This window comes from Cucumis sativus, chromosome 6, assembly GCF_000004075.3.
Source record: "Cucumis sativus cultivar 9930 chromosome 6, Cucumber_9930_V3, whole genome shotgun sequence".
NCBI classification, from domain to species: Eukaryota; Viridiplantae; Streptophyta; class Magnoliopsida; order Cucurbitales; family Cucurbitaceae; genus Cucumis; species Cucumis sativus.
The window spans coordinates 10,775,305-10,800,007 of record NC_026660.2 but is presented as its reverse complement, the minus strand read 5'-3'; the positions used below and the strand labels follow the sequence as shown (position 1 = coordinate 10,800,007).

Genomic DNA, 24,703 nt, shown 5'->3' with positions numbered 1-24,703 from the left:
GTGTTTAAGAGGGTCGGTGATAATTTTGGAGGCTTCATTGAGTTTGCGGTAGAGAATTCGAGTCTCGTTAACTGCTTGGAAGTGAATATAAATGTTAGAGGAAATTATTGCGGCTTCATTCCAGCTGAATTTGATTGATAGATGGTTCCAATTCTTTTCTTGTGCAGGTGGCTTCCTTCCAAGATCCCACTCTTATTATTGACAAAGTTGCTGGAATCCATGGATCCTTCTTGCTGGAACAAGCTGAGAAATTTTTCATAGGCTCGAATGGCCCGGATCTGAACCCGGTTAATATTTGGCACGTGGAGAGATTGAATTCGAGGATGTCAGTTTATGCTTCTCAGAACTATGGGTCGGTGAGTATGGCAGCAGAAGAAGCTGAGATTTATCATCCTTTTCTGCAAACTGAAGGAGGACTTAATTTAAACTTACCGTCCAAGCAAACCCTACTGGACTTGACCAATGAAGTGGGCTTGACCAAGGAAGTGAGCTTGACTAAGGAAGTGGGCTTTACTGATTTAAAAGGAAAAGGCACTGTTGTGGATGAAGTGCTCAAAAGCCCACCCACATTAAAACTCAACCTGGGATCTTTATTAGAGAAAGCTCTCAAGCTCCCCATGCAAACCACCCCCTCCCCAGTAATTACCCAAGCTCACAAAAATTAAGTTTGCGAAAAAAGAAGAGATTCGACCTTTCTTCAAAAAAAGTGTGATTTGTTCCACAAAACAAAATGTAGGCTCTTCAACTTGACGTCTTCATCAATTCGCATCCATGATGAAATCGATCCAATTTCAGACGTTTCTATCTCCAGTTCGGGTAGCCTCATCTCTGAAAAATAAATTTTCCCCACTTGAAGTCGAAGACTTGCAGCATATCTCTGATTTTTCTTCCGTTAGACTCTTCCGCGATGTAAGCTCCACGGAAAGAGTTAGGGAAGAGGGCCTTCAGTTAATAGCTTTAGAAGAAAACACCGATCTTCCATTACCCATTGAAGAGATAAACTGAAATTGAAAGTGTAACAGAATTAGAACCAGCAGCCTCTATACAGAATCCTTTTCTGCTGAGCAAGGAAGTGGTAGCGGCTCTTCTCGAATATGACTTATGCATTCGGACTGTGACTAGGAAAGGGAAACCACATAGAAAGGGTGGGGCCTCCTCGATCAGCAACAAGAAGCGCACTAGAGAAGTAAAAGCTCTGCTAGGTAGTTGGAAAAGGGAAGCTCAAGCGACAAAAGTTAGTAATCCCCCGGGCTCCAATGGTGATCTATGTTAATTCTCTCCTGGAATGTATGGGGTCTTAATGCTTGCCCCAAAAGAGCGGTTGTGAAAGAGTTGCTTGTGAAATTCAATCCAGATGTGGTTATTCTCCGAGAGTCTGAAGTTAGTACTATCGATTGACATTTGGTGAAGTCAGTTTGAAGTAGTCAGTTTGTTGGCTGGGCAACTTTAGAGGCTTATGGTTCTTCGAGTGGTATTCTTATTTTGTGGAAAGAGGACTCGATCACGGTGGTTGACTCAACTCAAGGTCAGTTCTTAGTTTCTATAAACTGTAAGTTTTATGTTGGCTTCTTTGGTTGGATCACAGGTGTGTACGGTCCTTCCTCTTATAGACTTAGAGACCAATTTTGATGGGAACTTTCTAGTTTATATGGTTTGTGCAACGAAAATTGGTGTGTTGGGGGTGACTTCAAGGTAGTCAGATAGTTAAATGAGAAGAGCTCCGACGCTCGTCCTACTAGAAGTATGATTCACTTTAATAGCTTGATTGAGGAATTGGATATGGTGGATATCCCCTTTCGAAATGGTAGGTTCTCTTGGTCCCGTTTGGGGATTAGGCCGGCTACCTCAAAGCTCGACAGATTTCTTCTATCCAAGCCTTGGGTTGAGTTCTTTAGAGAAGTAAGTATGGAAAGACTTCCTTGTACCACCTCAGATCACTTTCTGATTCTTTTGAAACTGAGAGCGCAATCATGGGGTCCTACCCCTTTTAGATTTGAAAATGTTTGGTTGGATCATCATCTTTTTCTAAAAAACGTTGAAAACTGATGGGGCAGTTTGGTTGTTGATGGCTGGCCTATATTTTCCTTCATGGAAAAGTTAAAAGGCTTGAAAGTCATCTTAAAGAGTTGGAATAAGGAGACATTTGGCAACATCTTCTCCCAAAAATAGATGCTAATTGATAAGATTAACTCTCTTGATTCACTTGAAGAGTCGAGTTGTTTCAATGAGGAAAATGCGGCAGAAAGAGAACTTTGTAGAGGGGCCCTGCTTGATTTGATTGTTAAAGAACAGAAATTATGGATTCAGAAATCAAAGCTTCATTGGCTTAGAGAGGGGGAGGAGAACTCAAGCTTCTTCCACAAATGGGTTTCGACTCGTAAATGTAAAAGTCTTATCTCTTCTTTGGTCAGTATCGATGGGAAGGCTCTTGTCACAGAGAAGGAGATTGTGGATGAGATCCTTAGTTTCTTTTTGGACTGTGTTGCAACACACAGCTTCTTGGTGGAGTACGAATTACACCAAACACTTTTGTAATTATAGTCTTTCAATGATATTCAACAATTGGAAGGCCATCATTTTTTAGTTTCTTCTGGGGAGGGCCCTCTTGTCCCTTGCCCTTAGGTTGTTCTTTTTTGTTATATGAATACACATGTTTCTTATCAAAAAAAAATAAAGAGGCTTGTCTGGACAATTATACTCAAATCAACCATTTATATTTTAATCAGATTAAAGAAAAGTAATTTGGATGAACTTAACCAGCTTCCTGCTATATTACAAGATTTGGATCGATCACAGAAGTATAGACTTTATTTAACAAGAGATGACCAGCAAAGAATAGAAGCCAAACAATAGAAACAAAAACCTGGAAAACTTTGATGAGCTTTAACTCCCCCCTACGCTTGATCTCAAAGCCTTTTAGCTCCGCAAGTGTTCCATCATCATTGAAGACAGCATATCTCTTCTTGATCAAAATGCCTTCTTCCTTGGAAGCAGGGAGGATCATTGCCTAAACCATAAACTATGTGAACATCTTGAATCCAAAAGTAATTTAATCAAATGGCTATTACCTTATATGGTCCATCTACTTCAAATTCAATTGAGCATTCGCTGTGTGTTTTATATGTTTTCTTCACAGGATCTATAAGCGTCTGTCAAAATACTTAATATGAGAAAGATATGCAGGTGAGCCAGCAAACACATGGACATACAAGAAAGGTAAAGAAATCTAAATTTACCTGGTATTGATCATTCGTGTTGTTCCTTGCCACATCAACATTAAGCATAACACATGGATATGAAATCGTCAACTTCTTCGAATCTCTGAAATATATATACATATAATATATGACATAGTCATCATTTTTAGACAATCATTAGAAATAAAAAATAATGGTAGGACCAAGAGCATAGTTATAGGCATGCATTTGATTTTATATATATTAGCTATGTCAATGCTTGAGCACACATATGATTAGTGAAGGATCAATTCATACCTTGTTTTGAAGGTAAAATTCTCTGGGAACGATCCAGGTAGAGCACACCAGATACCATCAGTGTCCAACTCCAGTGGTTTTCCAATTTTCTCAATTAACAGACGAGCATTCTGAATTATTTTCGCTCCTGTATATGTAACTACACCAGCCATTTCCATCGAATACCATCGTGCTCCCCTAAAAGGAAAGTATCATTTTAAAAAGAAAGTATAACTCTACGACACTAAACTTCCCCTAATGGGAAAGATATAAAGTCTCAAGTAAGATAAATAACTTACTTTCGCATCACATATCCATAAAAGGAGTTGAGGATACATTTATGAGCCAGTTGTAGAGAATCATAAAGAACTACCATGTCCTGCAAGAATTAGTGAGAAAATTGAAATACAATACATGTTAATTACAGAAGAAGACTAAAAGCATAGAAGGTGATCAAGAAGTTAAAATAATTTCCGTACTTGGGCTTCCTGGATCTTGATTGAATTTCCGCTTGATTTAGCTTCGGTTAATTTTCCCTTCCATACTTTATTGAGCCCTTTGTATTCATACCTTCTATCTCGAAAACTTGAACATATTGAAAAGATGCAATTCAGATTTGAAATGTAATTGATTTGGCAAGAAAAAAACAGATCCTATCTTCAATTCGACTCTCCCATATATCTTCGTTGAATTACTAGCAAGTAATTTGTTATGTTATTAGGAGTATGATGTCCCCATGATCATCAACCGAATACCATAGTAAAAATGAATTGGTGTGTGTGTGGTGGTGGTGGTGGGTAGGGAATTATCCTTTTTATTGCTGCCATGCCCAACAAATACAATCCTTAAATGACACCATTTTATACAATATCATACTTTGAACTGTTAAAAAAAGGACACTTTATCTAAGAAATGTATTAACTTCCAATTTATCCAAATCATGTACCTACGAACAGTGTCGATATAGAAAGAGTTTTCTCTCATGCAAATCCCTGCTTCTCGAACTTCAGTGACTGGCTTATCAAGTACTCGTTTATAAGCCTGAAAAGCTCAGAATTAATATATGTCAAAAGTTGCTTTCAAACATTCAATTAAATAAGGATCTAACCTTCTGACAGTATTTCTTTAAACGATCTTTGAGCTTTGCTTGCTGCTCCAACTTTGGAAGTTCAAGAAATGATTTTGACGACCGAACATTACCACTATCAACAAACTCAGACTCAATTTGCTTCTTCAGATGATAATAGTCACTGAATTTGTCAAAAGTGATAAGACAATTTCAGCAAGTCACTTCATGAACAAATAACAAATTGTAAATGGCCTAAGTGGACAGAGGGATTACCTTTTTTTAGCCATGAATACCTCTCCACGCCAAACCCATTCAAGTTTTCGTAGGCAAGTTTTCCCAGGACGATTGAAATCACAAGCAGTACAAACCTCATCTGTGACTATTGATGATGGCTGGGAGTAAACAAAAATAAGTTGTCACAGCCATCAGAGTATGGAACTAACGCCTAGTATATTTGATTAAAAGTAACTATGTTGGTCAAACAAGTAATCATGTCAGCGGGAATTGAGCAAGGAGTCATGTCATTATATGTGCTCCTTAAAAGATAATTTACTTTTAAGAGCTTGTAATAGTTAATATAGTCTAGATAATTTGACAAAGAAAATTAAGAACAAATATTCCCTTTTCATGAAACAATGCTACCCAACATAATCAAACACAAGGTCTCAAACTTTCTAGCAATAACCTCAAGAATTACATAATGCTTGCAGAAGTGTTGAAAATATGGAAGTAGTCACTAGTCAGCAAGTTGAAATTTTCAAGAAATAGATTAAACAGGCTTACAGTTTTTCTTTCTGAACAAGAATCAAAATTTTCATTGTTATATTGAAAGACAGAAAAACATTTAATGATACAAACTAGGATCTTTTGAGCATTTGTCCTTCCACAATATCAATGAAAAGTTTGTTTCTTGTAAAAGAAATGTTTAATGATACAAACTCTTAGAAAAGGAAACAGAACACCCAAATAAAGAAAAATACTCTAAATATCACACGAGTCTAAAGATAAAAAAAAAAAAGGAAGTGACCAGAGATTTGCACTTATGCTTTGAAAATATGATCCTCTTTTTTGCAAAATTTGAAAACAAAAACTCCATTACTGCTACACTTGTGAAATACAAACTAAAGAGACTTAGTTCAAAACAGAGATTAAATAAGTATAATTTGTAGTTCTCCTTTAAGATTAGATATATGTGGTATGCCTTAACCAAAAGGAAAAGATTTTTTTTAACACACCTGAAGTCTATTTGTTAAAATAATATTAGGATACATCGCCGCCACATCAAGGTGATATATCAGAGGGCCCTCTTCGCGTACAGGCTCGTCCCGCAATCTAATGAGCTGTGTTTCAGATAGTAGAGGGAGACAGAAAAAACAGCATGGTCAAAAATGGCATCTTTGGATATGTTGACGAAATCGCATTGATAGAAAGTGTTCTAGGCAACATTTCCAAAAGAAAATTTCAAGGTTGCATTTACCAAAAAAGAAAACTCCAATGCTGCTGTTAATCATTAACCAACAATAATGATAATCACGTTTAGATTAGCATATACAAAATCATTAAAAATTTTGTAATACAATAAAATAAACCAAGGTATCAGAAAGAAGTTATTGCCACCTTTTCCATGATAGCATTCTTCACATCGCTATAATTTGACACCGACTCCAATTCCATCTTTCCTTCTACTTGTATGGCATATTGCAGATCTCTATCCAAATTGTTTATCAATTGCTGAAAAGTATAGAAAAACAATGTAATGAATGATCTTGGAACGCCATTGTCAATTAAATACTTTCAAGAGTAAGGGAAATATATAAACAAGGAAACTTAGTTTTGTTTTTTCTTTTTAAAAGGAAACAAGTATCTTTATTAATAAAAGTGAGAACTTTGTTGGGATGCATGTCTGTGGCATACATCATAAGCAGATGGATCAAGCCTAAAACTGGTAGGAAGATCAGATCTAAATACACCACTCTCGAGGCATTCTACGTGACCACCAATGTAAGTCTCACTTTCAAGAAGCCGGTTGCTGTAGAACTTCTCTGGATCTGATTGATGTTTGTTAGGACACACGACATTAGCCTTGTAAGCCTGCAGCAAATATAAAATTACCAAAGAAAATGAAGATAAAAGTGAATCATTGGTTTGAAAAGAAAGGATGAACAAGCATATCTGTGAAAAGATAAGCCAACCTGAACCATTAGAAGCATTTCACAAAGTGTCCCACTTCCCTTGCGCAACACCTCATCTGGTGACATTGGAATAATAGTTGCTAAAGAAAATATGAAAGGATGAACGTAGGTCATGTACAAGTAGTATGTAGCAACAGCATCTGAAACAGAATAGGAAGCCATCATCTGCAAGAACATTTTCAGTGACAAAGGAAACGGCCATTAGGAAGACACAAAGAAAGATTTTAATTCCCAACTCACAAGAGTCCAACTTCTAGGAAATAAGCAAACATTACCAAGTAGAGTTGATAGATACGAAAATGTAATTACATAACATGAGAGATTGGCTAGCCAAATATGAGACAAATGACAGCCTTGAAGAAAGTCCAACTCTAGACCTTCCAGAAGTCAAAACATCAAAAAGTTCTCAAAAGTATAAAACTCCCAGGAGGAATTTACATTTTTAGTGATAAATGCAAGAAGTAATCTTCTCATGTCAACTGTTACATGTATTCACTATTCAGAAATGTACTTAAAAGGATATGGAACTCTTTAAACAGAAGACTAAAATTCCGAAAGAGGTAAAGTTCTTCTTATGGTCACTTGCCTATAGAAGTTTGAATACTCATGAGAAACTTAAAAAAAAAATTCCAGTACACCGCGCTTAGTCCTCGATGTGCTGCCTTTGTCTCAAAGACAAGGAGACATTGGACCATTAATTTTTGCATTGTATCTTTACTAGGAAAGCTTGGAATACGTTGTTCAAAATCTTTAAACTGGATGCTTGAAGGGCTCAATAGCAGAATTTTTAGTCCAAAGGGTAACATTATGCGGAGATGTGCTACCCGTTCCTCTTTGTGGTGCATTTGGAAAGGGAGGAATAGCATAATTTTTTAAGAAAACTATAACTCTTTTGATTCTTTTGGATTGTGTTTCAACACACAGCTTCTTGGTGGAGTAGGAATTACACCAAGCACTTTTGTAATTACATCCTTTCTATGATTTTCAACAATTGGAATGCCCTTATTCTTTAGTTTTTCTTGGAGAGGGCCCTCTTATCTCTTGCCCTTAGGCTGTTATCTTTTGTTCCTTGAATATATCTGTTTCTTATCCACAGAAAGAGAATATGAAACTCTGATATGATTAATAATCTTCAAATTAAGTTTCAGTCTATCAGGGTGTTATACTGTTCAGGGATGGATGTTCAAATTTCTCAAATGAGGTCTGTCTGTTTCTTTCCTTGCTTACAATACTATATTATAGTTTCAATTGGTGTGAACAATCAAAGCTCACCCACATAACAACAATTTAATTTGAAAGTGGAAATCACCCACGCAACAATAGCCAAAACAAAACCACCATACTAGTTGTCAAATACCCACTTTGAACTAGAATTGAACATGCATTCATTAGCCCCTGCATGAGAAAGCAAGATTTCATAGCAAAAAGTTCAAGAATACAAACGGGCCTAGAAAAGAAACCTAATAATTTGAACAAGAACAACTTAAATCAATTGCCTAACACATTATGATAGCAATTGTTAAAGTCCTTGACTATTTTGCGTTATTTTTATGTATCAATTTAAATATCCAGGACTTAGTCACATTTCTTTTTTCTTTCTGTGCACAGGAAGCCACCACAATATCAGAACCATGATGACTTAATTACATTATAATTACAACAGAAAACAACTCATGTTTTCTACCTGAGGCTTTTCCATTGCAAACCGCACCATATCCTCAGGATTCACTTCAAGAGGATCATAACCCAATTTAGCTTTTGTGACAGCCTGCCATAAGATTCAAACGATAAATATCTAAATGAAATTGCATATAGTAGAAACATAAGGGACCCTCTTGCTGTAACTGTATTGTTAGCAGAGAATTATATTTTTTATTTTCACATTTGCTGAGGTTGATGGAACCTAATTACCTTTAAAACAACACAACCTCAGCATCTGGGTAGACTTTCTTTTTCTTTATTCTCTGTGCTTACTCTTTCATACGTCTATTTGAATCATTAATACAGTACGAACATAAACGAAAAGTCTAGGAGAACTTCAGTATTGACATTCTCACTTTTCATGTTATTGACTTCTTGGTAATTCAAGCAACACCCATAGAAGGATATTGGGGGTGAAATAGGGAAAAGAAGAGAAAAGAAGGAGGTTCTATGTTATAGTCATGCAGGTCTTAAAGTGATGGGTAGATGACATAATCCATGCAGCTCTATGGAACCACTTCCTAAGAAAGTAATATTCCCCCAACCCATGATTAACCATTAATTCACGATCTAGTTGAAATGAGCAAAGAAATACTGATCTAAATTCTGTACCTTCAAACCATGGCTACCCTGAGGTAGATAACTATCACGCTTTACCCAAGCAAAGCAATCCAAATGACAAGCAAATTTTGAACGGCATTCCCCCTGATTCTTGTCACATTGAAATCCTACTTCCTACAAACTCAAAGTGAAAGGGAAAAGAAAATCTTTAGGAAAATTTATGTCCCAATGTTTTGAGCAAAATAATAAATCGTAAAATAATTTAACACTCATATAAGCATGAAAGTTCAATGTGCACTCGAAACATATATAAAGAGTTTTAACTCCAAATTTCTGGAATAAAAACATGCAAGCATTCCTCATATCAAAAAGTACAGAAAATAATGGGCAACACTTGGAGTTTCCAAGTATATCCAGAACTGTACAAATGAAGTTATATCTTTGAAAACTTTCTCAAAAAGTGCAATACAGACTACAAAGCATTCTCCTTGAGGACATAATTGAATAGCACAGTCATTTTACAATGAAGGTGGAATTTAATAAAAATAACAGACATACATCACTCATCTTAAAGCCATGATAAGCTGCTCTGGTTTCAATGAATGGCCAGTCAAAAAAATCACCATTGTAAGTGACATAAATTCCAGGTTTCACCTCTCGCATATGGGAAAACCACAGTTTGAGAAGCTCTAACTGCAATAGGGAGCAAAAAAGAATTCAAATAAACAAATATCAAACCAAGGGCCTGTTTGAAATGACTTTCTAATTATAGAGCGTTAAAAATACTATCAATCACTCAAAAAGTCATTCCAAATAGAGTCCAACTAACTTTTTTTGTTGAAAATGTAACGATAGAGTCTGACTAACTTAAAGTAGATGTGCATCATAGTGCACTATTGATGGAAACAGAATCTTGACCTCATTTTTCACGTTGGTGACTTTAAAGAACCCTTCAAATTCTGGTTTTGGAGTGTACTCCAAATTCTCAATATCTTCTCCAACACACTGTGGGTAAGAAATCACCATGATTATTGTTTTGAATACGAAAGCAAAATTAAAGTAAATATCAGCAAAATTAACTAACTAGTAGAACCTTCATTTTAATTTTCCTTAATGAACCTTAATAGATACACGAAAAATAAATGATTTTATAACTTGTAGATCTCTAGTAGATTAACGATAACAATCGAAGTGTGTGGTAAAATCTCAAAATAATTAACAGAACTACAGAGAAAACACAACATTTACATGCCAATAAGCCATTCTGGTCATTTAGTCCTCAAGCAATAGGGAAAACCAATTTTATATAAGTTATCAATGCAGGATTATTTCTAAAATGGACATCATGTCAATCCATCATTATTTAAGGTACCCACACTTCTAGAATCATGAAAATTACATCAGCCAGGATTTTGCATGAGTTTTAACTGAGAGCTAAACCAATTGGTAGATCCGTCGAACTAAAGTGAGTATTATACAAATAACAAAAAAAAATGAGCATAATCAAGCCAAATTGGTTATAAGTAAAATGCATTGAACAAATTGCCTTCAAGAGTTTATCATCCTCCCCACAGCATAGGAGTCAGGATGATATTACACACAATACCTCTCTATTGATAATCAAGTACCCATTTCCATCAACCATATAGGAAATCATCATTATCATATCATATTCAGCATCTGGGAATTTCAATGGTAGCTTTGTGGTTTCAATATCAAATGCACATATGTGAACTTCAGCACGTTGCAGAAGATCTTTTCTCTTCTCCAATGTAACACCAGTACTTGAAACACTAACATCGTACCATTGTCCACAGCGTAAATCTGTCAAATCGATTTGTGTCAAAAGCAGAAAATGAAGAAATCACTTTAGAGATGTATTAATACTTATCGAACTAAATAAAATGAGAAATCACCATGATCAATAGCAAAGCGGACATGATAAGGAACGTCATACTCTCGAAGATCAATAATGCATTCTAGAAAATCTTGTGGCTTTTGTTCCCTGTAATCAAGAGACAAATTAGTCCAAGATATGCAAATAAAATTGAACTTTGTAATGATTGTGTAAGGGAACTAATAAGGTATATCTTGGGAATCGTAATAGGATATTAGTAAGTGCATGGTAGTAATTAGGTAGGGCTGAGTTGTTATAAATAAAGGGAGTTGGGGTTTGTGGGAGGGAGATCCTTTTGTTGGCATTGTCTGTAATAGAACTTGGGAGGGAAATAGCCCTCTCAAAGAAAACTAGTATTCTATTGTAATATCTCTAAATATTGCAAGATATTTTTATCTTTGTGTTATCTTGCAATTGGGTACCTAACCGATTGTCAATTACATGCCTTGATGAGAACAATTTAAAATGGAAAAAAAAAAACAGAGAGTAAGATTTGTATGCTACAACAAACATTTATATCCGAAAGGGGCTCTTGTTTGGAAAATATCTAGCATTGGATAGGTATAATAGAATTCAAATATCAATTTCTCCTACATTATTTTCCTAATGAGGTCACGAGCATCCAAATTCCTAGATTGTCTACATGCAAAAATATTTTAAATTATATGTTGCTACTTTTATCAAACAAAAAACAACTATTCATTTATATAATGGAAAGGAATAGATGCTCAGAGTATACAAACTCCCAAAGGTGATGAAAATTATCAAAAAAGAAAAAATATATAAAAAAAAATACAAAATTCAAAAATTGTGAAACAAATACACAACCAAAACGACCAGCTAGAATAACAATAAAGACAGAGCAACGGAGGTTTTCTCTCTCCTATATTTGATAGGAGAATTTGTTTTTGGGCTTGGGAGAAAGAAGGTTTGCTATTGGAGTCTTCACCCTTTAGAAGGCTTCTCTTGTGAATCCTACTTTCACCACATGTTATCTCTCTCCCACTAGAGAATGTCTTTGATTGTATGATTAAGGTTCCAAAAAAAGTTTAGTTTGTTTGTAGTCAAGTTATACTTGGTCAGGTGAATACTTTGGATCGGATATCAAGAACATTGCCTTCATTAGTTGGTCCTTTCTGTTGTATCCTCTGCCTTCCGATAGAAGAAAATATGAATCACTTGTTTTGGAGGTGTGAATTTGCAAGAACAGTGTGGGATCGTTTCTTCCAAAGGTTTGATTATATGTTGACTCCTCAGAGAATGTACTTCGATAGGAGATTCCTTCTCCATCCACCTTTTTCAAGAGAAGGGACATTTCTTGTGGTTTGTGAGTGTGTGCTCCGTTATGGGGTTTTGTGGGGTGAGAGAATCTACAAAAATTTTAAGAAGTGAAAAGGAACCTTAATGATATTTAGGCCTCGGGAAAATCCAGATTTCCCTTTGGGCTTCTATGACTATAATTATTCTTTGAGAAACATTTTACTTTCTTGATCTCCTTTCTTCAGTAGGGTGCTTTGTGGGCTTGGTTTTTTTTAAACAGTCTTGTGTTCTATCTTTTTTTTTTCTCTCAGTAACTAGCATTTCAATGTTCGATTTTTCTAGGGACAATAGCATAAACCACAGTTACTCATATTTAGATAATGTTGTCTGAAACCAAACTACGATACCAAGGCCATGGAAACAAATACAATGCATATTAAACTTAAACCTCTATGATTCACCTTTTACCAAATAAAATAGAATCATATGCTTCTGCAGCATCAGACTTTGCCCAGTTGTTTTCAACAACATGCACTAGTTCACTCTTCACGTTCATCAATTCTTGAACAGTGTCAAATGATAGTTTCAAATATGTCTTGCGCAATCCTGAAAGATGATTCTTCTGCAAATAGGTAAACAATGATATATCAGAAGTAGGAAATAGATGGATATGGATGGATATCAAGCAAGGTAAAGCAAAGAGAGCAAAAAAGTTAACCATAAAATATTCAGTTAAATCTTTGTTCAAGCAATTGGCTGCATCTAAAGTCTTGGAAAAAGATGTGTATAAAGGGAGTTGCCAACCCATTTTCTTTCTCATTCCATCAGCATGCCAAGTTCGTTAAAGCTTTACTTGCTGAATTGTGATTCAAAAGCCAGGTTTTCCCAGAGATATCTCTTGGAGGGCATTTGGATCAAGGATTATTCAAGACTATAATAGCATCACATCTTGCTACGTTAAATACTACTTAAAAATCCTCAATTAGCTACAGTAAACATTGTTTCAAAACCCATCATTTCTTACCACATTTACTATTTGTTACGGTTTTTACTATTTACATTCATCATTTTTTTTTTTTTTTTTGCTTTAGTGTTTACTATTTACTTCTCGAACTAAAATAGTTTACACCTCAAATGCATACTATTATAAGCCAAACCAGATTTTTCCTTAATGAAATATTCAAACTTATTGGTTAAAAATTTACTAGTTAAGTAAATGCTTCTATTTTTTTTTTTTTTTTTCTTGATAAGAAACAAGTATATTTATATAACAAAACAGAACAACCTAAGGACAAGGGACAAGAAGGCCCTTCCCGGAAGAAGCTAAGGAACTAAGAAATGATAGTCTTCCAATTGTTGAAAATCATTGAAAGGCTATAATTACAAAAGTGTTTGGTGTAATTCGTACTCCACCAAGAAGTTGTGTGTTGCAACACAGTCCAAAAAGAATCAAAAGAATTATATCTATCTTCAAAAATTCTACTATTCCTTTCTTTCCAAATGCACCACAAAAGGGATCGAGCCGCACATTTCCATAAGATGTTTCCTTTTGGGCTATAACCTCTAATGTTGAGTCCTTCAATCATCCAGCTATCAATCTTACTAGGAAGACAAAGCTCCAAGTCAAAAATCCTAAACAAAGTGTTCCAAGCTTTTTTAGTAAAGAGAGTGTAGAAATAGATGATCCAAAGTTTCCTCTTCTTAAAATAAATGCTTCTATTTTAAGTAAAGAAATTCATTCGAACATCTGACAAAGAGAAACCAACTGGAATGGAGCAGTGTTCGATACAAACAGCATTCTAACTTTTGGATGGGGTACACTTGCAAAATGTTCCTGTACTTATGATGGCTTCCACAAGCAACTAAACTCTAGAACACAGTTCTTGTCCTTGTTTTACATGTAAATAATATTTTCACAAAATAATACAAGGCACAAATGATTGGAATTGGTAGTTTCTTACATTCATGTTGATACGCTCCCCACCTCAAAGCTAAAATACAATTTATTTTTTAGCACCATTTAAGAATGAAAATTAAAGGCCTAACTAAAGCAGGCAAACAAAGTAAGTACATCCATGAGAAAACTTACAAGATCAAGGTCTTCTTTTTGTAAAATCTCAATATCAGCTATCCGACCTTCATAACGGCGTCTCAAATATGCCTCCACGTCAGTTTCCATTTTATCCTACGGCGTATGCACCAATTTAATGACATAAACATTTCACAACAAAATTGATAGAAGAAGATGAAACAAACAGCATGCTAATTATATGCTGTCATATACCTTTGTGGCTGCATAGAAATAAGGACGAAATTTATATTTTGACTTGAAACTGCTCCCATCCTGTACCAAACTCAAAAAAGATACACTGTAAATTTCTACGTTATATACAATCTAAAACAGGTATGTTATGCCATTTTACCTGTGTCACAAAATAAAGATCAATACAACTATAGACCTTTCCAGTATCCTGATCCTCCAAAGATGACTGCAAATTTACAATAAAGAATTAATGAATTTTTAATCTGTTCATACCATAGACTGAACTGTATATGAGTAAACAATGAATCGCAATACAAAGTTTAACTTTTTAATTTCAGTAAATACAAATTGTGGAATACAAAATGTGAAACAAGGATCACAAAGAAAATACAAAAGATAGAACAAAAACATTTGGCAATTTTTTCTTGTTCTTCAATCTTACGATAAACAATATAGGCATTGTCTTGTCAAACTAAAAAGTGAGTCCAACATTTGGACCCACCTTGACTAATCTAATAGGACAACCCATCTGACCCTACAACATTTGAGTGTGGGTTTCAAATAAACTCATAGGAAATTAATTCCTAGGTAGGTGACCCTCTTAATTAGTTATTGAGACAATGTCTCCCTTTTAATCACTAGGCCAACTCCTTTATACTACCTCCTTTTTACTAACAGGTCAACTCATGATGGCTTTTCCAACATCGTTTATTGAAAATTTAAAATTGCAAGATCAACCTGTATATCGGAAATAAAATATGTTAAGAGACAAGCTAACATTGTCTTGTGAGATCATAAGAATCAACAGAGTTTAGGCACCAAAGTGTGTAATTATGGCTCCTATCTGAAGAAGCCTAAACAATTGTCCTAGGAGAATAGTTGAAGTGAACGAAAGTTGACCCAGGACATTCACAAATATAAATAATAACAATTATTAGAAGAAACTCTAATAAGTTCACTTATACTCCAAGGCTCCGCCACTAAAACTCTAGAACTATTTCTTAACAGCTCACCATATTACGGTTGATTTCGTAATTGGGTAATTGGTGCATCATATAGCTTTATATTTTTCTTGTCCTCTCTTCGGACACTAAATTTCTTTCTCCAAGAAAAAAAAAAGTAGTTGAAAGAAAGCAACGCCAAATTATACTTCAAACTCAAGACAAAAATTCCACTTCCTAAATTATCCTTACTTTAGCCAAAATCATCCAATTCAAAAAATTTCATGGTGGAAAGAAACAGAAAACGCAAAAAGAAACTACAATAGCAACCAGACTCTACAATATTCACTTACAGGAGCGAAAGTAAGCAACCATCCAAGCCTTTTATCACCTTCAGAGAAGAGATCAAATCCAAGCTTTGATTCAATCTCCTCCTCAGCTGACCGAATTACCCTCTGCTTCTTCGACCTACTACTCTTTTCGGCACGGCCTCGCCGCCGGCTTTCGCCGCTCATTATATAAATTGCCGGTCACCAACCAACACCAAAAAAAAAATTCTTCCGATAAACAGGAGACGAAAAAGAGAAATGGCGAGAGAGAGTTTTCAGAAACTGTGCTTCCAAGTAGAAATGCCGCGACACTGTCCCTTCGCCATAGATGATTTTCCCGCGCAATTATACACCTTTTTATTATTCTTACGATGAAAATGCCCTCCTCGTTTAGACAGGCCCGTATAAGGCCCATACACCGTTTTCGGCCCACTAAAAGGCCCGATAACTTAACCCTAATTATAAATAGTTCCATCCGTTCTATTTTTGCTTCCACTCTTTGACTGACGGCTCCGATATCTCTCACTCTTCATTGCGGCTTCTGTTCCGAACTTTCTCAAGTATTCCTTCATCTCCCAATCTTGGTTTTTTCCATTGATTTTTGCTGTGTAAGTTCTTTACATTGCTGGTGTTTAATATTTGATGTTGTTTAATCAGAAATGAAGGTGGTCGCTGCATATTTGTTGGCCGTTCTCGGTGGCAACACCAGCCCCGGAGCCGATGATGTGAAGTCTATTCTTAATTCAGGTTCTTATATTGCAAACTATTTTTCTTTTAATCATAAATTGATTTGCTTCTCCACGGGTTGTTTTATTGCTTTCGTAGATAGATTTGATGCTATAGGATTTGAAATGATTGTGCTTGGTTCGATTCGAAAGTCTAGGTTAGACTGCATTTTGTTCGTGGTTTAGTTAGGGAGGAGCTGTAAATTAAGTGAAAATCTTAAATGTCTGACATGAAATGATGGGCAGTGTTACTGAATTTGCATTAAGGTGGGGTTTTTAATTTTTATGTACAGTTGGGGCTGAGATAGATGAAGAGAGGATCACCTTGCTCTTAGCGGAAGTGAAAGGAAAGGATATCACAGAGTTGATAGCCTCCGGACGGGAGAAGTTGGCATCAGTGCCGTCTGGTGGCGGTGCAATCGCCGTCTCCGCCGCTGCTGGCGGTGCCACTGGTGGTGGTGCAGCAGCAGCCCCAGCCGAGCAGAAGAAAGAAGAGAAGGTCGAGGAGAAAGAAGAATCAGACGATGTAAGTGTTTAAGCTTTTACCCATTTTGATTTGCTTTGATTTGTTCCAATCTGTGAATGATTTGCTCTATGATTTCTATGTTACCTAAATTTTATGTTCCATTTTCTGCAGGATATGGGTTTCAGCCTCTTTGACTAAGCAACTTATTTGGTGTCGTTATCAGTTAGTTTTTTTAGTTGATTTTCGTTCAAGTTTCCGGGCTTTGGTAGCTTGGTAGGGGTTTTCCTTTTTGACTTGTTTTGGAACTCAAAAATTTTGATAGATGAAAGTTCATTTGTTCAACTTCAATATTTCAGTAATTACTGTCATTTGACTACCTGTGTGATTTATAATCTCCACTGTTTCTTATCTCCTTGTTCATGATTTTTTTTGGCTTATGCTAATTTGCATCACTGATTGTTTTGTTGTTTCACTTTGTTTTATTATTTGTGAATCTGCAGTTTGCTTACAATTAGATAGTAAATTTTCATGCTTTTACATTAGAGTATCCGTTGATGTTCATATGAACTTTAGCTTGTATAATGTATTTTTAAGTCTCCCAAGAAACCCGATTTATCAATTTGGTTCAGAAGGTTAGAATTTAATGCCTACAGCTTATGTTTAGGATTTAGTTCTGATTCCTTTTAAAGAATGTTATCAAATTCAATTGAGTCCTTTATCAAATTAAATTTATATGGTAAAGAAAATAAATTAAATATTTGGTTGTAAAGAATTAAATTGACATTCTCAAATCATAGTATCAAATTTATGGTTTTCTAGGGGCTGAACAATCATTCCCAATATTTCCCTTATACTAAAGCTTGTTTCTTATTAAGGAGACTGATAATTTATGGGCTATTTGCATCAAAATGTTAGTGATAACGAATTTCCAATTCCTTAAGTTAGTTATAGTGGTGTTCAAACCCTAGAGCAATTCTAACTTCCTTACTAGATGATGTTTCTAGTTTTCAAACTGTCTGGCTTCTACATATGGTCCTGGATCCATAGAAGTTATAACTCATCAACTCAATCCCGGATGGATTTTCTGATTAGTGTAAGCTAATTTTTTAGAGTTCGGGCCAATGGAAGTATATTGTAGTTCAAACACTTTCTAAAAGCTTACAATGGAAGAAGAACGCTACAAATTATAGATACCGATGAGAACTATACGATGTCAAACACTTTGTGAAAACTAACAGAAATACTCGGCTACACAAATTACAAGTCTATAGGATTTTAGGGCCCATGTGATGAAAGAGAACAAAAAAGTAATATAAAACAAGAATGGTTTCAAACATGTCTTCCTTGTCGATGAGTCAATTAGCAATTTTAAAAAATGCAAAAACTATAATTAAATAAAATAAGAACAGAACGTTATCAAACAGATTTTTAGCTTCTACCTTCATTCGGCCAACGACTCTGTATTTGTAGCTGTTGACACACAACTCTTAATCATATTCTTCTTGTTCAAATTATTAATTTATTTTCGTAGTGGTTCATTCTATTTCTAAAATCATGTATCATTCTATTTCTAAAATCATGTACATGTGACACAAAATAGATTTTGTATAAAAAAAATCATATTGTGATAGCATGAAAATATAATGAAAATATAATAATTATATAATTTGTAATTTTAGTGTTAATAATTAGGTATATAGCAACCTTCTTAAAAAAATGTAGATGTATATAGCAACATTTTCGAATTTAGTATATAGCAACATTGGTCTATTGTTGATAGGTTCTTATGGTCTAGCATAGATTTTGATCATTGATGGACATTGACAGTATTTGTAATTTGTTTAAAATGTTGATGTATGTTCAAATATTTTGAATCTAATTAACGAAATATTCTCCTCTTTGCCATCAAGACTCCAAAGCCAAACAAATGAGGCCACGAATCGTTTCATTTGGATAGCACCTTTCAATTATTGGGATGAAAATTATATGGCTTTTGGCGCAAAACGTGTCTGCATGTCTCCATTTCATTTCTAGAACATAAAGAGAGTTCGAAGAAAGAGTGAGAGACTGTTGACAAATCCAAGATTCTACATCTACCCAGTCTCCTCGAAGATCTGTCCAAGTTTTGTACCTTTTTTGCTCTTCATTTCCATGTGATGATATTGTTTAAAGTTGGGTGGAGAAAACTTTTAGCAGAATTGCCAAATGATCTCTCTTGCTTTCAGACATGAAAATGAGAGAGGCTGCATGCAGATTAGGAAAAGTGAGAGACATGCAACTAATTGAAACAATGGGAAACAGACATATTGAATAAACCAAAAAGGTAAAAACAAAGAATAATAATCAAAGCAAAAGCATTGCAAAACTACAGGAAAACAACTGCTCAGAAACAATTGCGTGTTTGTGTCCACAACCCCACATTTTTCTTCTAAACAAAACAAGCCATGTGGATAAACACAAAAATTAGATAATACCTATTTCGTCCATGACCTATCAGCTATCGCCAGCTACTTTGCTATTGCAAGCCCTCAACAGAAGATCAGATGTATGCCTTATGTACTTATCTCTGAGGACACCAAGACAGGGAATGGACGCTAGTGCACCATGGGAAGCACAGATAAGAGGCGGCTTCTGCTAGGCGAAGAGACACAAGAAGAATCAACATCATATCAAAATGTGAGATATTATGAAATAGTGATAGTATAAAATGACAGTAGACAAAGTTCAAAAGAACATGCTTCGGTACGTACCAGCCAGATCAATACAAGTTTAGAAACCCGTTTGATGGGGAGACGAGACCAACTGTACATTCATAACTTTGTCAAAAGGACAGAAATGTTGGTTTGTAGAGATAATTTTCGTTCCTGAAAATATTGTTTCATGTAACCAAGTTCACCAACTATTAAAGAGGGTTTATTGGATCAATCAAATGCATCAAATTCAAGGCATTTTTCTTACCACTGCATGATAAGATATTTTATATTTTACTCGTTGAGTTAACTTTTGGATTAGAATCTAAACAAGGCACGAGATCTAGTACAACTATTATAAATATAACTCTAAAATCTCAACCAGCTAGCTAATATGGTTGACGTTGTCTCTCTCTAGGTCATAGCTTAAAACTATATTTCAATGAAGTGTGCTTTATTAATATATGCACATTAAGATTTACAAAGGCCATGTGCTCGCAAAATAGGCTGTGGAAAATTGTGCGACCGTTGCTGGCTGAAAATAACTAATCCCATAATAAAACCAATCTTGCTTACTTTAGCCACTAATAATAGTCCACTGGGGCTTCTGTGCAGCTTTCATCTGATGCAATTTTCTCTCTACTAAAAGGTGGAGGAATAAATGGTGGCGACGTACATCTCAATAATGCCCAATTTACCCCTTGAAAAAATGAATGGTGCTTGATCGCCGATGACCCTGTCGTTGATCCCAACCGTCTCGCCGGGTCTTTGATCAACAACTGAGAGATGAGGTCCTTAGCTGCTGTTGGCACTGCTGGTTCTTTAGGGAACTCAAGGGCTCTAGCAACTATATTGGCCAAGGTAAGTTCATTGTCCATGCCTCTAAAAGGTGTCACTCCATAAAACAACTCAAACACAAACACCCCCAAGGTCCACCAGTCCACTGCGCTTCCATGGCCCTCACCTGAGACAATCTCCGGTGCCAAGTACTCGTGGGTGCCGACAAATGACATTGACCGGACGTCAACTGGTTCAGCCACAAACTCGGGTCCATTGCGATGTCCAGACTTCTTCTTTCGCTTGCGTTTTGGGTTGAAACATGACACGGCGGGGACTATACAGTTTGGAAGTATGCAAGAGGATGATGTGAAAGGAGGGGCATCAATTTGATAGTCCTTTAACGGGGCGGTGCCATTCATCGGATTTTTAGCATTGATAACCTGTGGGGTCGCTGTTGATTCCTCGCACTTCAAAGAGAGATCAAAATCAGTGAGCATGATATGGCCGTCCGATCGTACCAGCACATTTTCCGGCTTCAGATCACGGTAAACAATCCCCATCATGTGAAGGTATTCGATAGCGACCACTATCTCCGATGCATAGAATCTACAAACCAAACAACAAATGTCAATCAAAACTATACGAAATAATAAACTACAGTGTGACGGAGACTTGACACAAAGTCAAAAGCAGACAGGAGGGAGCGAGAGAGAGAAAAGAGAGAAACAAAACATCAAACCCAAGCATGTCTGGGGAAATGGCTATTTCTATTGGCCCTATATACAGAACAAAAATAGCAAAAGAACAAGAGAGAAATAACGAAGTGTCTGTAGACTTTTTAGGCTTTTAGCTTGTGGGCCGACCACATAGCTAAATAGATGGTGTTATGTGGAGTGGCTCCAAAAAAATTTCCTTTTTATTGTATCTATGTCTCGTCTCCTCAGCCTGGCTAGTTAAAGTTGTCACACAATAAGGATATTAAAAAATAATGTGCTTTCACATTTTAAATCATCCGAAAGAGAACCCTCCCCATTATTATTGTAACATGGGAAGCCTTGGATTCTTGCATATCACATGGTTATTAACTTATTACAACATTTTAAAGATTTGATCAAACGTGAGATGGACGATGAGGGATTGGCCGTCTGAGATTTGAAACAGAAGGGCTGTCCTGGGTAATTATTATGGTTGGTAAAATAATCCCACAAATCCAACTTAAGCACGCAGAACTAGGTGATTTGGAACTCTAATTCCTTTCGAGATTTCAAAATCTTGAAGAAAGGACATGTGAGCCCCTCACTGATGCTAAAGAGCAACCACTAGAATTGTTTGTATGCCAGTTTGATATTTTGGCCATATGAACTTCTAATGTATGTATTTATATAGTGCCTGTCTTGGACCCTACATCATCACTGTCCTCACCCCACAAAAAAGTAATAAATAAAGCAAAACTAATTGTTGAAGTAACAGAGGGGAAGAGAGATAGAGAGAGAAAACTATTCTGTGGGCAATAGTAATAAATGGACAAACATTAACAAGCATACTTACCATTACTTTTTCTCTGATTTATTTATTTTGGTTCATTTACTTTACTTGCTAGTATGGTGGCAAACTTTTTCTATAATAAATTAAGACAATCTGCAAAAACTTATGGGACCTTGCATAAAAATTATGACGCCTTGCCATGAACTAAATGAAATTTTAGTAGGAGTTTATCTAACCAGCTGGTATGGCATAATAATAGATGGATATAATTCAATATGAGCTGGCTTTTCTCCACCAATGGAGACTTTAGGGGTAGTTGCCTTTGTTTCCAGTGAGAATAAATTGTCAATTAACAAAGAATTAATGCGATGGGGACCCTCATATACTTCTTACACACAACGCCATCCAAACCGACATGGTCAAAGTACAAACTAACTAAAATAGTTAAATCGGTCACTTTTTTTCCCTTCAACAAAGCGAAGGTAAACTATAAAGACATATTCGGACTAAGGAATAAGAGTCGAGGGGAGAAGAGTAATAACTTCATTTCTTGTTTAGATCAAGAAATTTATGGGTCCTTCAACTAAAAACATCAATTTCATAACTTATTAACTATTTTCACTATTGATCCCAACTAAACAAATCTAACTCCAAGTCATAAGTTGTTTTATGTACAAAATTACTAAAAACAACCCATCAAAAAAGCATTTTAAAAGTTCAATAAATACTTATACATACATTATCCTAAATTTATTTTTAGAATATTATCAAAACCACGACTTGTCATGAAGGATAAAAATTTTGTACGTACAAGTTTGTCTCAAATAACCAATATAAAAACAATTTTGAATACTCTTATCGTATGGATCCTTCATAAAAATTAATTGAGAAAAAAAGACCTAACTTGATTTCTCAGATGCTTCCTTCTAAAACAAGTTTTTAATAACAACTCACAAACAGCACCTTAAGATGACATTTCTAGTCGACCCAGTGACTTGAGCTTTCGTGGTTGCTCCACTTGGAACAAAATTCTCAAAACACCGTTGGCAGTAAAATTATTAATTAATTTTTTTTATAAAAAAAAAAAAAACCAAGAAGTCAGCAGAGAAAACGAACATTGACCTTCTAATTTGGATCCTATTGGAGAGGTGAGAGACATCGATTCTCGGGCTCACGTGGACCTTGCCTCATCTAATCACAAAGTCCAAGACAGCACTCATAAACAGTCCCAGTTTCTCTCAAAATTAACTGTCCTATCTACCCTTCTTCCATTAACGAAGCTAAAGATAATCCAGTGCCAACACTTCCACAGTAACATCATATTCCTCTCAAATCCCTCAAACGACAGTGACCAACCTGCTGGCCCCACCTCTGACCCTCATACCGGTCATGTCAGAATGTGGGCCCCTTCCCTCGTATCGTCACTTTTCCTGAGCATGCATCTTCCCCTCTTACTCTACACTCGCCCACACTAGAGCCCAACCCGATTACCCAATCCCATTATTTCAAAATAATTTATTTCAAAAAAAAAAAGAGAAAAGCTCACTCTCTGGAGTTGTAATTTGTATAATGTACTTTGTGCGTGCAATTATAATATAATGAAATTGGAATCGGAACTAAAGAGATGAATGATGATGATGATGATGATTCATTGATTTGCTATTGTACGCACCTCACGGCGAGTTCATGGAATCGTTTGTTAGGTTGCCGTTGCCGGAGAACATGGAGGTCGCCGCCGGGACAAAACTCAGTCAAGAGACAGAGCCACTTCGGTGAGTCGATACTAGCATAAAGCGTTGGTAGAAATGGATGGTCCAGAGACTCCAAAATCTCCCTCTCAGTCCTCGCTCTTCCTTCTTTACTCCGACTCGCCAGTTCCTTCTTATCCATTACCTTCGCTGCAAACAAGCATCCGTCAGTTCCAGCAGACTTGAGACCGGAGAGGTAGACGGAGCCAATGTCACCTGAGCCGAGGCGGTGGAAGAACTTAAGGTCGGAGAAGGCGAGTTGGCGAAACGAAGATTCGGATCGGATCCGGTTCACAGCGGACCAGCAAGGGTCGGAGGAAGGCGCGTGAGGTTTACTGAGAATGGAAGGGATGTTAAGGGAGGAAGAGGAGGCGGTGAGAGTAGTCTCGGAGCCGGAGCTGGTGCTGCGGTTGGTGTTAGTTGAGTTGAAGCTGAGGCTCTGCAGGTCGTCGGCGATGTCGTCTGGAGATGACTCCATTGGAGAAGAGGAAGAAGGAGAAGGAGAAGGAGAGGAAGACGAGAATGCGCTTGAGGAGCCAGGAGAGGGGCAAGGGAGTGATTTTTGAAGGAGGAAAACCTGGGCCGGGTCAATGGGCTAATTGGGCCCAGTGGGGGCCCATTTTGGAAGGGCCCAATTTGCCTAAATTTGGGTGCCATGTTGGACCGGGTTCATTAGACATCTCCAATCATACGTGCCGTATCTTCGGGGACTATTCGTAAATTACGCTCAAAGTTTCCTAAATTAAAAATTAAAAAAATGTATTTGTACTCTACGGATCTATTTAATATATATATATATATAATAACATATATATTTCCATATATCTTTGGAAAGAAAATAAATTAGAGTGATAGTAAAAAATATAATATTTATAAAATATTTATCTTTAATTATTTTTGAAAAAATACCTCAATTATATTAAAAATTAGTATTTATTTCAAATGAGTACTTAGAAAAATAGTAAAAAAGACTGTGATAATATAACTCATGACAAATTTAAAAGTCGATAACTATCTTATAGTCCTAATATCACTCATTTTTCCATATTAGCAATATGCAAAAAAAAAAAATAGATTTTATGAACTATAAATTTTTAAATATTTTTATCATCTGATGCAATTT

The 24,703-nt window shown here is 36.0% G+C and overlaps 3 protein-coding genes and 1 long non-coding RNA gene across 5 annotated transcripts in view; 1 reads left to right on the top strand and 3 right to left on the bottom strand.

Moving 5' to 3' along the window:
• LOC101208568 (DNA polymerase epsilon catalytic subunit A) overlaps positions 1-16,017 on the bottom strand; it is a 33,818-nt gene extending 17,801 nt beyond the window's left edge. Inside the window, exons 1-24 of one of the 2 annotated variants that reach the window (XM_004145751.3) lie at positions 15,711-16,017; positions 14,577-14,642; positions 14,438-14,497; positions 14,243-14,338; positions 12,615-12,775; positions 10,913-11,001; positions 10,603-10,820; positions 9,915-10,001; positions 9,555-9,689; positions 9,048-9,170; positions 8,419-8,502; positions 6,735-6,899; positions 6,457-6,633; positions 6,160-6,273; positions 5,778-5,882; positions 4,816-4,934; positions 4,582-4,723; positions 4,420-4,514; positions 3,953-4,058; positions 3,773-3,852; positions 3,495-3,671; positions 3,237-3,321; positions 3,069-3,149; positions 2,864-3,007 (exon numbers count right to left, since the gene is read on the bottom strand). In XM_004145751.3, the coding sequence (XP_004145799.1) occupies positions 2,864-3,007; positions 3,069-3,149; positions 3,237-3,321; positions 3,495-3,671; positions 3,773-3,852; positions 3,953-4,058; positions 4,420-4,514; positions 4,582-4,723; positions 4,816-4,934; positions 5,778-5,882; positions 6,160-6,273; positions 6,457-6,633; positions 6,735-6,899; positions 8,419-8,502; positions 9,048-9,170; positions 9,555-9,689; positions 9,915-10,001; positions 10,603-10,820; positions 10,913-11,001; positions 12,615-12,775; positions 14,243-14,338; positions 14,438-14,497; positions 14,577-14,642; positions 15,711-15,872 (2,871 nt within the window). In that variant the 5' untranslated portion in view covers positions 15,873-16,017. Of the gene's footprint in view, positions 1-2,863; positions 3,008-3,068; positions 3,150-3,236; positions 3,322-3,494; positions 3,672-3,772; positions 3,853-3,952; positions 4,059-4,419; positions 4,515-4,581; positions 4,724-4,815; positions 4,935-5,777; positions 5,883-6,159; positions 6,274-6,456; positions 6,634-6,734; positions 6,900-8,418; positions 8,503-9,047; positions 9,171-9,554; positions 9,690-9,863; positions 9,883-9,914; positions 10,002-10,602; positions 10,821-10,912; positions 11,002-12,614; positions 12,776-14,242; positions 14,339-14,437; positions 14,498-14,576; positions 14,643-15,710 lie in introns of those variants that run through there. The other variant, XM_031886652.1, reaches the window with a different exon arrangement.
• Positions 16,018-16,128: 111 nt separating this feature from the next.
• On the top strand, positions 16,129-17,285 carry LOC101207758 (60S acidic ribosomal protein P2B). Its single transcript, XM_004145747.3, has 4 exons — positions 16,129-16,246; positions 16,344-16,433; positions 16,705-16,937; positions 17,049-17,285. Exons 2-4 carry the CDS (start codon positions 16,346-16,348, stop codon positions 17,073-17,075), a joined length of 348 nt encoding a protein of 115 aa, XP_004145795.1. The 5' UTR covers positions 16,129-16,246; positions 16,344-16,345; the 3' UTR covers positions 17,076-17,285.
• Positions 17,286-18,604: 1,319 nt separating this feature from the next.
• On the bottom strand, positions 18,605-19,621 carry LOC116404605. Its single transcript, XR_004217550.1, has 2 exons — positions 19,352-19,621; positions 18,605-19,120 (listed from the first exon to the last, which is right to left on the bottom strand). It is a non-coding gene; the product is annotated as an uncharacterized LOC116404605 (long non-coding RNA).
• A 147-nt stretch (positions 19,622-19,768) lies between these two features.
• Positions 19,769-24,266, bottom strand: LOC101207262 (serine/threonine-protein kinase D6PKL2). The gene is made up of 2 exons (XM_004145745.3): positions 23,505-24,266; positions 19,769-20,953 (listed from the first exon to the last, which is right to left on the bottom strand). Exons 1-2 carry the CDS (start codon positions 24,056-24,058, stop codon positions 20,152-20,154), a joined length of 1,356 nt encoding a protein of 451 aa, XP_004145793.1. The 5' UTR covers positions 24,059-24,266; the 3' UTR covers positions 19,769-20,151.
• Between the last annotated feature and the right edge of the window lie 437 nt (positions 24,267-24,703).

Excerpts from the sequence above, each read along its gene's own strand:
- LOC101207262 (XM_004145745.3), bottom strand. The coding sequence starts at position 24,058 with ATGGAGTCATCTCCAGACGACATCGCCGACGACCTGCAGAGCCTCAGC. Across the intron at positions 20,954-23,504 it reads TTCCATGAACTCGCCGTGAG|ATTCTATGCATCGGAGATAG; the intron begins GTGCGTACAATA and ends TTTGGTTTGTAG.
- LOC101207758 (XM_004145747.3), top strand. The coding sequence starts at position 16,346 with ATGAAGGTGGTCGCTGCATATTTGTTGGCCGTTCTCGGTGGCAACACC. Across the intron at positions 16,434-16,704 it reads GAAGTCTATTCTTAATTCAG|TTGGGGCTGAGATAGATGAA; the intron begins GTTCTTATATTG and ends TTTTATGTACAG. Across the intron at positions 16,938-17,048 it reads AGAAAGAAGAATCAGACGAT|GATATGGGTTTCAGCCTCTT; the intron begins GTAAGTGTTTAA and ends CATTTTCTGCAG.